Source organism: Cryptomeria japonica, chromosome 1, assembly GCF_030272615.1.
Source record: "Cryptomeria japonica chromosome 1, Sugi_1.0, whole genome shotgun sequence".
Classification (NCBI taxonomy): Eukaryota; Viridiplantae; Streptophyta; class Pinopsida; order Cupressales; family Cupressaceae; genus Cryptomeria; species Cryptomeria japonica.
This window is the reverse complement of record NC_081405.1, coordinates 470,359,759-470,374,430: the sequence shown is the minus strand read 5'-3', so window position 1 is coordinate 470,374,430 and position 14,672 is coordinate 470,359,759. Positions and strand designations below refer to the sequence as shown.

At 34.5% G+C, this 14,672-nt stretch overlaps 1 protein-coding gene across 1 annotated transcript in view; it reads right to left on the bottom strand.

Moving 5' to 3' along the window:
* Positions 1–14,672, bottom strand: part of LOC131071428 (polyribonucleotide nucleotidyltransferase 2, mitochondrial) — a 157,486-nt gene that overhangs the window by 43,507 nt on the left and 99,307 nt on the right. Inside the window, exons 7-15 of the mRNA XM_058007255.2 lie at positions 14,035–14,160; positions 13,787–13,948; positions 13,060–13,179; positions 10,042–10,179; positions 9,728–9,890; positions 9,139–9,264; positions 7,375–7,505; positions 7,047–7,266; positions 6,847–6,918 (exon numbers count right to left, since the gene is read on the bottom strand). Coding sequence (XP_057863238.2) covers positions 6,847–6,918; positions 7,047–7,266; positions 7,375–7,505; positions 9,139–9,264; positions 9,728–9,890; positions 10,042–10,179; positions 13,060–13,179; positions 13,787–13,948; positions 14,035–14,160 — 1,258 coding nt within the window. The remainder of the gene's footprint in view (positions 1–6,846; positions 6,919–7,046; positions 7,267–7,374; positions 7,506–9,138; positions 9,265–9,727; positions 9,891–10,041; positions 10,180–13,059; positions 13,180–13,786; positions 13,949–14,034; positions 14,161–14,672) is intronic.

Here is a 14,672-nt window from a genome sequence, read left to right as displayed (position 1 = left end):
TTGCTTGTCATTCAACAAAGAGAATTGAAGATTAGTCATTCGATCTTCCATGGTGGTTACATTGCTATTTCTATTCATGCGCAAGTGTTCATTAGCTACCTAGAATATTATAGAAGAATTTATTTGGAAAGAAGTTTTACGTATTCCTCAATTTTTGTTTAACAGATATGAAACAAACTCTCTTGCTTTGTTTTTATCCATTTTTTGTCATGTCCCCATCCATATGCTAGAACTCTAGAACCAAACAACTAAACGAAAGCTCCTTGTATTATCTATAAAGATAATGCAAGGCCCAAATGAACTATTACAAAGATATATGAAGAAGGAAACAATTAAGATAGTCTCATTAAAGATTTAATGAGACTATGATTAATAAAGATTATGGAAATAAAGACAACACATATTTCAAATTGCCCAAGAATTATACAAACTAATGAAAGGGAAGGAAACGCTTAATAATAAGGAGCAGCGATTAATATATAAAGAGAAGCGATTAAGGTGAAACAATAAGCAGCAATAATTATGATGAAGAGCCATCAATCAGATCAGATCAGAACTGTTCTTAAGTTCCAGCCAGTAACATCTTTATTCTTGGTGATATGCATGGGGGATGTGCTTAATGTGTATGCTTAATATATGAAGCCTAATAATGTTCTTATACAGAATTTAATAGTAATATTGATAAAGTCTGCAATATGTATCATAGTTATACTTAATTACGTAATCAGAAGATGTCACAGTAACCAGTCAGCAATCATGATAAGCGATAAAGTTCTACAGGGAGATTAGGTTGGTGATAACCGACCCATATAATTGTTGAGCGCAAACATTATGGTGAGCCATGTTAACATCATGAGGGGATTATTTCCTTTCTTACTTCTCTTCCATACTTGGATCGTTCTATCGAGCAGTGGCCTTCTCAAGGCAACTCGGTTGGCGACATCTAAACAACGAATCTCCAAGATAGCAAAAAACAAAATAAAATAAGGAACAATTCATTGTAAGGCAAGGCAACGATCAACAAAGACAGTAATTACAGTCTGAGATATCGCTTAAGCAAAACAATTACGGTGATAGTGATCATTGGTAGTGGTCACAATTGGAAGCAACGCCTTATGTAGGTAACAGAGATTAATTGTAAAATAAAGACGTAAGTATATTAAGACAGCAATCACCGTCAAGTAAGGAGGACGGTCATATGCATTGTATACCGACTAAATGGAGGAAAGCGACTTGCAAAGTTTATGATTCAAAAGAGCTGATTTGTAATTAAGGATCTCAGTATTAGCAATTCAAACAAATATTAATCCGATACTGCGATGACAACTAGCTTAAGGTGGCGATTCATTTGGGAGTTATAATTCACATTGAAAAGGGCAGTTCAGAAATACAATTTGTGTAGGGATCGTTTAATATTCTAATTGATAAACACAATGTGGTGATGATTAAATGATGCATGTTAATAAAGCAGCAAATAAACGACAGTTATCATAAAAAACAATAATATTTATATTTGTGAAAGGTTACGAACCTTTTCACAAAGATAATATAAATGGTTTACTCCTTTCATGAAGAGGCACTTTAAACATATAAAAGGAAGAAGGATTCAAGTTAGAAAGGGGGGGGGTGTTTGAGTATATGGTGTGTGTTTTAATAGGCAAAATATATGCACCGCAGACCACTAATCAGAAGATTGTGAGAAGTTCATAACAGATTTCTATGAGGGATTAATGATTATGGCTGATTTATAAAGAAAGTATAACAGATTTAAGACGAAAGTATTGTTGCAGACTTATACTAGATTTACAGAGCAACTTTGTTAAGAAGCAGTTTGTCTAAGGCAAAGCTATCAAGATAAGTTGTATTTTCCCAGTTGTTCTTGGAATTTTAAGTTAAATGTTATAACGAAATGTGTTCAGTTTTGATAGAACTCTCATTTTAAGTCAAAATTGTTGTTTCAGGATTGAAGTATGGTAAATCCCAGAAGGGGACATTACATTTTTCTACGAATTTATCACTATGATTAAAAATTTTAAAAGTTACAATTTATTTATTTATTTAATATTTTTATTTATTTTCAATGTGTTGTTTATAAAATTTATTGCAATAGAAATTACAATGGCATCTAATTCTAGCTCCACAAGCCGGACTGAATTCAAAACAGGTCTGATTTTTCCTCTTTGGAAGTATGTTGCTATCATCTAACTTCACCTTCAACTCTTCAATCATAAGTGCCTTCCAAAGGCTTTGGCAGAGCTTCCTCTTGTCCACTAAATGTTGCTAGATCCTATGTAGCTCCGAACAAAGATGTTATAATTCATATTGGTTGTTTTTGTCTCGTAGGGGGTTGCATCAGCTACCATCTCTGTTAACCCTTGCTCCATCAATCTAGAGTCTATTAGCTCTATCAAACTAGGGTTTGGTTGCTCTATCAATCTAAGGTCTAGGTTTCAATCAATGTCGTTTTTAAGAAGTGGCATTTCTTGCACCTCCAATCTTGTAGCTAGGATATCCTCTAAATCATCTAACATATCAATGCCTTTAGCTAATTTCAAACCTCAACTCTTTCAATGGATGATAAAATGGACAATGAGGTTATTTAGTGTGAAAATTATCTAATCAAGGAGACTATAATTTTTAGATTTACAAAACTACAACCTAAATTGTGCAATCTACTTGCCTCAATTTCTTTCTAGTGGAAGTGAAACATGAAATATGAGATCTTTATTTCTCCATGTGCCAAAGGATTTTTTGTTACAGAATTTAATGTGTGGATAAGGAATTTATTCTACAAAATGGCCCATTTCCAAAAGGATTCTCTCTACATTATGCCTTGGTTCAATACCTTTGATCCATGCATAGTTTCCTTTTTCTATGGCCTTCTATAGGCAAGAATACCTTGCTTTCTAATACAGTTTTGGGAATACAAGAGTTTAGAGGCTATTGACGATGAACTTAATAAATATAAACATATATCTAAGTAGACTTCTCAATATACTTGTTTCACTTATGCCAACATCTATGTTGAGAAGGACATCACCAAGAATTGCCTACAGAAATTTTTTGTTGGTGGGAGATCAAAAATGCAATTAGCTTGTTGTTTACGAGAAATTCTCTTTAGATGCAAAAATTGGTGCTCTTATGAACATCTTGGCTTCCAATGCCACTCGAAAAAATTCAATGCCACAAATCCAACACAAGAAAACTGTGTTGATCTCTAGAAACCCATGTCTGGTTGGGTGTTGAGACCCATCACCAATCAATTGTTCCAAACGATCCTTAAGAAAATGATGCCCAAAGTTATTCAACTGAATCTAGAGATATCTAATTGTTGATTTGGCTTCAAAACCTTTAACCCTTCTAGACAAAGGAAAATCCTTAGAAGCTCAAATATTTCCTCTGAGTAACCCTCGTCTAGATCCTCAAGCTTTCACGTCTTAAAGTGTGGATCATTGTACAAAAGAAGAAGAGAAAGGTACCTATGGCTAAGTGCAATTTCAAGGTTTTAGGGAGAATTCATGTTGTTAGTGGGTTGTGTGGGTCCCTTATGGTTTGCAAATGTTAATCTTAATGACTTTGTTTGTTAAGATAATCAACATATTTTGGTGAGCTTATATTACCAAAGTCCGTGCTTAGATGCTATTTTTTTGTGGTGCCTAACCTAGGTTTATATACATATATATACATTAAAAAAATGGATTCAAGAATTAAAAATGAATTATTAAAGTGACCCCCTCCCCCACCCCACCCCCCCCAGGCACTTTTCCCTAGGAAGCATCAACTTTAAGTTGGTTTTAAAAAGTGGTCATTTGCCAATGAAGAATTAGACCCTAAGGAAGTTTGGACTTCATAGAGGGGGTGAAATATTTAATAAAACATTATAAAGCATGTTAAGTGGCAAAGAGAAACCCTAAAAGTGGATCGAACCTCATGGAGGGAAAAGTAAAGAGGTTATAAAGCAAGTTTGGAGCTGATTTCATTAATTCATGAAGATTATTTTTTGAGAGCAGCAGCTGTGTGGAGAATAAATTCTCAGATCTACTATGGAGGACGAAAACCCTTCATAGTTTGGTGGCCCACAGCGGTCAGAGATCATCTAAGGGGCATAATTCTTCAGTTTCAGACAGATTATCAGCCATTATATTGCGGGGATTATTGGCTGGTTAGAGGAGACACCAGTAATCAGCACCTTACTTGAGAAGACATATCAGCCAGCCATGCACTTCTGAGGTTATGGGCATCAAACCCTAGGTAGCACATAGGGTTTCTAATTGGTCTTGGAGCTGATCTATCATTTAAATCACCTGGGAACTTCAGATCAGACCTGGAGCAGAATTGTGGAGCTGACTTTAAGCTGGAAGAGGTTGAATTTTGTTGTCCCGGACTTGTATCAGACTTATGTATACAGTTTGGGGTATGTACATCAGTCATTCACTTGAATAAAAAGCATCTATATTGTCCTCTATTTGCTTATATGTTTATCTACTTTCTTATCAGCAATCAGAATTCTGGAAATGCAAATCAGTCAATAAAAATTAGTTCCATTATTCACATTTTGCTTGGGAAATTGTTCTATTGCATTGTCCTTTCATTTCCAATTATTGTACTCCCTTTGGCATTCAAAACTCTTGCAAGAAAACATCAAAACCAAATTTGCTGTCAAAGACATTACAAGAAACTCAGTCAAAAAATTACTTCAGATCTCTACTAGGGATCTTTCAGTGGTATCAGAGCATCGAACCTGCCAGCTTGTTGGGAAAAATCAGTTCAACTACAGGTCAACACCATGGCTAGAATTAAAGATGGAAGATTAATACCTATTTTCCTTCTTGCCTCACCAACGAAGGAAAAGATACATTCAAGGAAAAATGGGCACTCTTAAGATTTCATCTCCACCAACAAGTATAAGTAAGATGCCTCATACCCAAGCATTCAATGATGCAATTATGAGCACCTACCATAAGTATTGCTCCCTTCCTCAGAAGATACGTGACCACCTTTCCTTAACACAATTTATGGGTATACCAGGTGAAGACGATGATTCGGTATCTACAAGTTCATATCAGTGGCAAAGAAGGAAAGAAGAATCAAAGGATCAATCTCTTGGGGTTGTTGATTTCATGACACAGGGACCTGACTATGATTCTGATTTTGTGACAGCGGTTATAATTCCATGCTTCATCATGATTTGACAGCTAATTCACAAGAGGACGTCAGTGCTGGAGTGTCTTCTAGTGTTGGTATTCAGGATTTGGGTGTTGAAGGTGAAGTATGTACAATGGATTCATGTCACAAACAATAACCTTTGGTATATCAGACCTTGGAAAGCCACTAAATGATCTAAACAATACAATAAGAATTCATAAAAATGAACTGCCATAGAAGGGGACTCATATATGAAATTGATCTGGTTATAGAGGCTTCATTTTCAGAACCGAAAATAAGGTCATTGGTTCCTCATATGTTGTACTTCATCCATCTCCACACCAAGGCTTCCCAATTTATTAATGGGTTCTAACTACTTCACATATATTACAAAAGCCATAATTTCTCAATGTTTTGAGCAACACAAATTAAAAAGCCCGATTTCTTTAAAGGGAGAAGGGTAAAGCTGACCAATCTCACATTAACCTCAACCAGCATCATTTTTCAAACCATAATTCTCTAAATTGAAACTTCTGTTTGAAGGAAGTTTTTAGACTACACACACTTTTATATTTCCTTTCAAATAAATCCAGAATGTCATTTTTGCTCTTTTTCCTCATTTTCTTTATCAAATACATTTTACATTTTCAAATACTTTCATTCATTTTATAAGAAAATAGCTTCTCTGTTTATTCCTCTAATCATAGCAATCAAGCTGGCTTTCTTCCTCTTTATTTCCACTGTCTTGATAATCAATTTAACCAATTGAAGCTTCTTTCCATGACCTTAACAAAGCGGGTGGCCACAACCTTCGACGCTATTCATTCATCTTCTCAGGAAATAACATTGTATGAGTTTGACATCAAACCAAAAAGAATTATTGAACACCTAGGAGATTCAACTATTGGTTTTGCTGTCCTGCATAGTGGGATTTCATAGTCTTGCTTTTGTCTACCTGTCATTCCCACTCTCTTCATTTAGCAATGTCCTCCCTGTGACTTGTGAGTCCAGAAATATTTTGGAACGTGTATTCTTAAAGATCCATTCATTTCTTAACTTTTTACATTCTATTTGGGATTTGAACTAACTTGTATATATGTAGCCTTGTCGACAACCATAGTTCCATTACTACATCACTCAATACTGGTGGATACTCAATTTTCCATATCATTTCATCTGGGTGAAGCCAGCTAATTCCCTTGTCATAGATGAAGACATTATAAAGTTTTCTCACTCGGACACAAAGAAGTAATTGCCTAAAAGGCCACTTCAGGGGTGGCTATAAAGGCCCCAATTAAAAATAGTAGATTGGCACTGCAAATTCAGGATTTAATGCCACAGATACACAGATCAGAATTATGTTCTTCACAAAATGGGCCACAAGCTCAGTAATGCCACAGTGAACTCTTGACCATTTAAGGATTTCCCCCTCAAAAAGAATGCTAAAAACAGACAATTTGCCCCATAAGAATATATGACACTAAATGTAGGAACAGGATCACACAATGTAATAGCTATAAATATACCTAGACTATGAAAATTCTTAGCCAAATCTGCCATTAAATAGATTAATAATGATGACAAAATAGGGTTGCTCATCAAGCCCACGCATGCTCAAAGAAGTGAGAACTAAACATGTTTATAATCAGGAATATTTACAAAATATTCAATGATATATAAAAATAAACTGATAAATCTAACCTGTTTCCTTTTCAATATTCCTGATATGTCCTATCAATCGTGGAAGGTGGTCTCGATTTAATCTAACAGTGACTGCAGCAATACACCATAGTCAAAACGAAGAGAACCATAACGGATTAAAAGAAAATATACATGGTATTTCTCAATGTCTCAATTGCCATACAATGTTCTTGACTATCAAAATAGCAGCAAGGCTTTACCTATCCGTGGGGAATTTGTTTTATCTTGTTCACGTGGCTCTTTTAACTCTTGTTCCATGAAATCTAAAATTTTTGTACGAGCCTTTAAGGCAGGATCAAGGCACTCGCAAAGAATACTAAGAGGTATCCCAGCTGGTTTAATATCCAGTTGTATAGCTGTCACTCCTTTCCTTGTACCAGCTATTTTGAAATCCATATCTCCCAAATGATCTTCAAGACCCTGAAAATTTGCAACATCTTAGGAGAGGGATTGGGCAAAAATAGCTCCATTTCAAATCCATGTTAAACAAAGGCAACTTTACAAATACAATGAAAATAAAATGAATACCAGAATATCTGTTAAAATACGATAATCTTTCACATCTCCTGTAGAAGGATCAACATCAGTAACAAGACCTATGGAAATTCCTGCAACATGTTCCTTAAGTGGAACCCCAGCATCCATCAATGCTAAACTACCTGCAAATTGAAAGAGTCGGTCAATTATAGGATACTCAAAAATCATTGTATCAAAAAGATGCTTACCATACATTGCATGAAAGAAGAATTGATAATGTAGTTTGTGAAGAATCACTTGAGCATCAACCTTTTTAAGATAGATAAGTATCTCCAGTTTGAAACACAAACCCATTTCATTACACGAATTTCCCTTTCCCACTGCATTAATTTATTGTCTATAAAATGCACTAATGTAAAACTGTGCTGCAGGAAAGCAATATCCAAGATGTGATTGTACTAGATGCTCGATAGAGGGCAGTGTCATGCATAGCATTTCTCAGCTGGCTGAAAAGTGAAAAGAGACATATCCAGACTGCACTTGTACTGGAGGCACAATAGTAGGTTGCCATATACATAGTATTTGTGCACTAATACCTACAATGCAGTTGCATGCTTGTGCTTTACAGAAGTATCATCGTTGCCACATACATAGTATTTGTGCACTAATGTCTGCAATGCAGTAGCATGCTTGTGCATCTAGAGTCTAGATATCCTCCAGTCTCAGGTGTTGCCTAGACAATGCACCCTCAGTTTCAGGATGTCCCAGCCCACACACCATTTCACTTTAAGTAATGTGGCTCTTTAAAAAGTAACAAAAATATAAAAAACAAAAAGAAATGAAATTTAGAAATATAAATATTTTTTAACTAATGGCATTCTCATCAAAGCACATTGAACACAGCAATTTTAAATCCAACAGAAATCTTTCATATTTTTTGTTCAATAGTCATCAAATTTGCATATTAAGGGACAATTATCTTTTCATGAAGAAGGCGGCTTCAATTCTTTCACAAAAGATGTTGATTTTCATTCAGGGAAAATTTAAAACTAATAATAAGAGGATCCCTATATTTGTCAAATCTACAATTTTTTCTGTTAAGGGAGATACCAAGCCACAACTTCTCCATATAGGAAACCTATTGTTTTTCCATTCTACACATTTCTCATTTTTCTTTAACTTGACTAGTTCAAGTTTTCTATTTGGTGCTCAAATGTTGAGATTCAGATTAATCTCTAGAAACTTTCATTATAATAGCATATGACCATTTATGAAAGTTGTTGAAACAATTAAGTGAGCAATTTAGATGTATTTTTGTGAGAATCTTACACAAAATTTAATGTACACTGAGAATTTATAGTGAGTTCTGCACATTGCTGCATGCAAGTGGCATGGCTGCAGCAGGTACAGCTTGCTTAGAAAGAAAATCAATAGAAGAAAATTTTTGCAATACATATTACAACATATTCAAACTATCTCAAAGATAGTCACTATATTAGTATAGATAACTTATTTTTGCACATCAACTTTATCACATAGGCTACCCTAGGCTATTGCACCATCTGTAGACATGCAATGTGTCCAGCACTTGACATGTTCAAACATAAAACCTAGAGTTGTAGATCGAATTTTGTTTTCTTATGTGTTGAACCCTTTATATTTTCTTAAACTTACCTTCTTACATGAATAACCTTCATCTATTGAGAAAAAGTTTCATATGCTAGCCTGTCCTACCTTCATAGAATAGGATCTTCCTCAAATGTAACTTCTTTGGGATAACCTAAGTTACTATCTAAATAATAAAAAAGGAAATACCTCCACAAACAGTTGCCATTGAAGTAGATCCATCAGAAGCCATGACATCAGAATTAAGACGAACAGTGTAAGGAAAATCATATTCTGGAGGTAACAGGGCAAGCAAAGCCTTCTCTGCAAGTGTCCCTGCAGGTATCAATAAGAAAAGAGCAATATATAATTAAAACCTTCAAGACATGATGCCCATGAATATAGTTCACAAAAGAAAAGAAGCACAAGGATCTGCAGAGGTCACAAAATCCCAAATCTTAACTAAGAACATTCTAATGTGAAAATTCCTCTTCATCTTTCATTTCATCATATGATTAAGCAGATATCAATTGCAGATAAGTTCAGTTGCAAACGTGACAAACAAACAATATTTACACCAAAAATGGACAACAATAAAATGCACATTCACAGAATAGACAAAGATGTAAAATGAGCAAGCTTGACATAAAAAGGCAGTAACTTCAATAATTTTGAGAAAATCAATAGCAAATTGGCAAATTGCACATCATAATTAGACATGAACACAATACCAGTGAAAAATGCAAAACATTAACATGACACTAAATAACCTTAACAGATAAGGAATGAATGAAATTACCATGTCCCACTTCACGTCTGTTTAAACCGCCAAGCCTACCAACTTCATTGATTGAGAATGGTGGAAAACTGTAATGAACCATAAAGCGTTTGGTTGGTGGACCAACAAGGGAATCTAAGTGTTGGGCTTCTTGAGGAGCACCAAGTGTAACAGTACACATAACCTGACATCCTTATAAGCTGTCAAATAGAAATTCCTTCTCCGACTCAAACAAATGTTTACAAAATTATGATTTTACATGTTATGAACAATCTGGAAGTCATTTAAATACTTCAATACAAGAAGAAAACACACTAAACAACAAGATTGTTTACTTGAGTGTTCCCTCTTGAGAATATTGACGACCCATGGAGTGATGGGAAAGATCCAGCTTCACAGAATAGAGGTCTAATTTCATCCAAAGATCTGCCATCAACTCTAAGCCCCTCTTCAAATATCCTTTTACGAACAACCTGAAAAAAACATATCATAACTTATCCCAGTTCTATATGGCTCTCCATATGTATTCAACAGATTATGTGATATTATTGGAATGCAATAATCTTGCCTTATTATAAACTACAAAGAGAATTTCACTGAAATAACTACTTTAAGGAATGCATCATCTCAGCTTGCTATACACTACTAGCAGAATCCCATGTAAATAGCTATGTTACAGGCACCATCTCAATTTAGTATCAACTACTAAAAGAATCCCCCATCTGAATAGCTCCTAAAAGAATCTCATCTTATTACCTTGCTATACACCACTAAGAGAATCCCATCTTAAAAACTACTTTATTTAATACACGATCTGTCTTTCTTAGAAGCTACTATAAGAATTCATTAAAAAGGTGTCTACAAGCATGATTAACTCTATTTCTTAGGAGGAAGCTCATTTTCAGGAACTTTACTGCTCAGAAACGTTTTTTACAGCAAAATACTCAATACCATCACTTCTGAAGCCTTTGACTAATATTTGGTATTTCCTCATACATATCATGGATACTTTAATTGAATTCCAGTAAGGACAGTTCAGTAAGAGCCCAACTGGATAATGGGAGAGTACTCGAAATGGATTATGGGAGAGTACACGAAGTGGGCAACTGGCTAAAAGCTTTCTTTCTGGCATGTGTGCCTCGTCCTGCTGGGTTTCCATCCTCTCGCTACTCCGGCTATATCCAGCCTTCACCCCCTCTTTCTCTCCTGCTAACATGACAAGCCATCCATCCTCTCCAGTTGCATTGTTTGGGGGCTCCCAATGGAAACTAGTTGAACTCGTCGATGGAAATTATTGACAACCATAGAAACCTTAACATGGAGGAGATTGTTTTATTTTTAAGTTTTATGTAATAAAGTGAAACACAGCTTGAAGATGAAATTCTGAGCAAACAGAAGACTGAGAATTACCTTTAAACCTTAATGGATCCTTTATTAAACATTCACAAAAACATGCACATAAAGATAGGATAAGTAAACAAATATAAATTTTACTACCCATCAACCACTTCACCAATATCTGCACTTGTATTTTCCATTCAAGTATACATAATTAATATATTCAAACAATATCAATGTGGGCTTCTTCAAGGAAAGTCTCATATATCAAATTGGTGCTTGGTGGTAATTTTACCAAAAACTTATACGAAGGTTGAATTGGTAAAATATTACATACTTGAAGAATATATCAAATCGAACATAAACAGATAATAGGGAGGAGAGACGTGAATATGTTATAAATATGGTACAAGAGATATGTCCTTAAGAATGTGTACCTATATGGCCACCATTGTTGACTACTACTTACATTCATTACGCAATAATTTGATCATTTCACCTTACATAACACTCAACGTTGCATTTTATAATTGACTTCATAATCAATCAAGGTGTTTAAATTAAAAGAAGGAAACTAAAGAAAATTACTGTAACTTTTTAAAAATTCTAGGACAATATACTCCATCCAACATTTTAAGGATATGCAGATGAACCTATAAGACTCGGAATATACTCTTCAAAAGTAAGAGGATTTAGCATAGTCTTTGACGCTTAAAAATCTCAGTAATGATATTTTTAATTGTAAGGTCCCTACTAATCACTGTGTCAACAAAAGGTCCCTTGTGTAACTCCATTAATTGTTTCAAAAATGTCAAGAGTATTTGGATGGACATAGATCCTAATCTAATAAATCTTAAGGATAAACTATAGTCCTCCAAGTAACACAAAAGCCCAAATTCCTTTTATTTAAGCGCAAGGGTGCACAAACAAGAAATTATGTTGCTACATGCTACCAAAAAAGGGATGAAATGATGAAATGGTGGAAAAAAGAATAAGACTCTCAGTCAACTTTACAGTTAACCCCAAGAGCCATTATATCACCAAATATGTAAGAAGTGATGATCAAAAATTAACACATTCAAGAGACTCAATAAAGGAACAACTTCACTCAAATCCAAAAATGATAAACATAAGTCACCAAATAGAGGAAGCTTCTCTTCATATATAGAGGAACCTTCTCTATCTTCCTCAAGTGGAGAACTAGGTCTTTCTCACTACACCACGCTTGGTACTTGAGCAATTTTGGAAGCTTAGAGAAAGAGCATGGAATGTTTCCCTCTAGAAAACAAATTACCTTTTATTTGTTTGTATGGATTTTATATAATCTTGAAACTTACCCTTGCCAGCTCAGACAAAAATGTAGAAACTGCTGGAGAGTGTCCCCAAGTAACTATAGATATTGTACCTTCTGTCTCTTTCTTATATGTAGTTTAATTACACATTCTGCGAATGAATCTCCGTCCCATGATTTCCTCTACATGCATGATCCCTACACATAGGATATCTTTTGTTCTTACTTCTTATACTAGATATTTTTCTTATGGTGTCATAATAGCCAACTAAATGCCATTGCAGGAATTGTTGATGTTGTGTGGTCAACCATGAATTTCTAATTTCAATTGAGGTCATGCTTAGATCTTATTAGCTCGGTGACTCAGAATCCATGGATTATTACACTGCTCTTTAATATGAGAAGAAATTAAAACATAAAATTGATGATGCACATATTAAAAAGCGAACTGATATCAATCATAAGACCATCTCAATTTGCAATTAGCCCTTGAATAACATTCCACTAACTCATCTTGTTTTATTTCAGTCTGTGACAATCATTGTTTCACTTTTTAATTTGCATGGCACATATCTTGACTGCCAATGCCATGCAATGAAAAAAAATGGAGAGTCTTCAACCTGATCATCAAATGTCAATCCCATTTTGTTAAAGGGAAAAATGATGTTCACACATGCCAGAAGTAACACTAGATATCTTTCTCCTACAACATAAACTCACAAACCTTCTTTCTAACTGTGTCCACAGCCTTTGCCAGAACACTCAAGCTTTCTTCATCCTCCTCCTCTTCTAAGATTTTTTTGACATCATTGCTTATTTTATTCAAGGCTTTTCCTCGTTCAAACTGTCAACAGAGCAGAAAAAAGAATTAAGATTGGACAGCAACATGTGGAAAAATGCAAGAATGTCGATTGCGAGATTCAATTATGCTTTTGTTATACAAACACAAGCACAATTTTGAAAAACAACAATATATTATACCAAACAGAAGATCATGTAACATAATAGCAAGTTCCAACAAAGACATCATGTCAAACAAAGGAGCAAACGTACATGCACATCATCATGAATTAAAAATGTCAAATGACAAACAGCATGAATCATATTAAATCTTAGCAATATATCTGTCAAGTTGTAAGGAATTTATGTTTCTTGATTATAGAAATGTGTAAATAACAAGTAAAAAATTCATATACAATATACTGGCACTGATATGAATCTTGAGCATAAGAAATCTCTTTTTATCAGTATCCAAATAAGATTGTTCCATGGGGCTAATGCCACAGAAACACAATGGTATTGATTTTACCAATATTTAAAATAAATTCAACTTGCAAAGAAGAAAACCTATAGAGTAGATACTGAAACTGACATCCATTGGCAGACATCACTTGTTAACAGTTATAATCAAACACAATATTCAAATAAAAAATAACATATCTCATGCTTACCTTGCCGTAATTTGGATCTGAAAAAACTGCCTGAATAGATGTTTCAGCCAAGTTCTTAACCTTCTCCAAAGTTCTATCTGAGACAGTGAAAAGCTTGAATTGCATTTTTTGGTTCTTTACCTTTGCCGCTAATCTCAGCTGAGGATCAATCAGCTTGACAGCCTGACTTGTATTCAATAATATGGATTCAACACCAATTTCTTAATCAACATAAGCAATGCCCATTTTACAAATTCACTGATGTTTACCTCGCTGTGTGCAAGACGTAATGCATCAATAAAATCCTTGTTTGAAATTTCACGAGCTTGTGTTTCCATCATAAGCGTTTTTTCTCGAGTACAAGAATATACAAGGTTAAGATCACTTAAGCTTAGCTGCAAAATCAGACACCAGATAACTTGGTTAGGCAGATACATATCCATATCTCAGGTGTAAACATTTTGATATCAAAAAATAAAACATATATAATTATAATACCTAGATTCTCCTAAACAATGATTGAATAACTACATAAATTCCAAACATGGCCTTTCTTCACGCTGTTATATAAAGAGCAGAAGGGCATGAAACTTCTTGTGTATTCAGATGATTGGCATACAATGTATTACTCAACACACAATATTGGTTATTGTGAGACTTGACCTTCCAGATCTCTCCATAAACTGAAACTTAAAATAGCAAACGACAGGAAGAACCAAATAAACAGTCCTATCCTTGAATCAAAATATCTTCCAATGCAACTTAATTAAAATTATAATCTTAAAAAACTAGGAACTCTTATCCTTATTTAAGAAAGAACAATCTTTGGCAGAGATTTCAGAATCTGATATATAAAAGCTTTTTTGACACTAACATTTGGATTCACACTAATGCAAATGTTATCAGG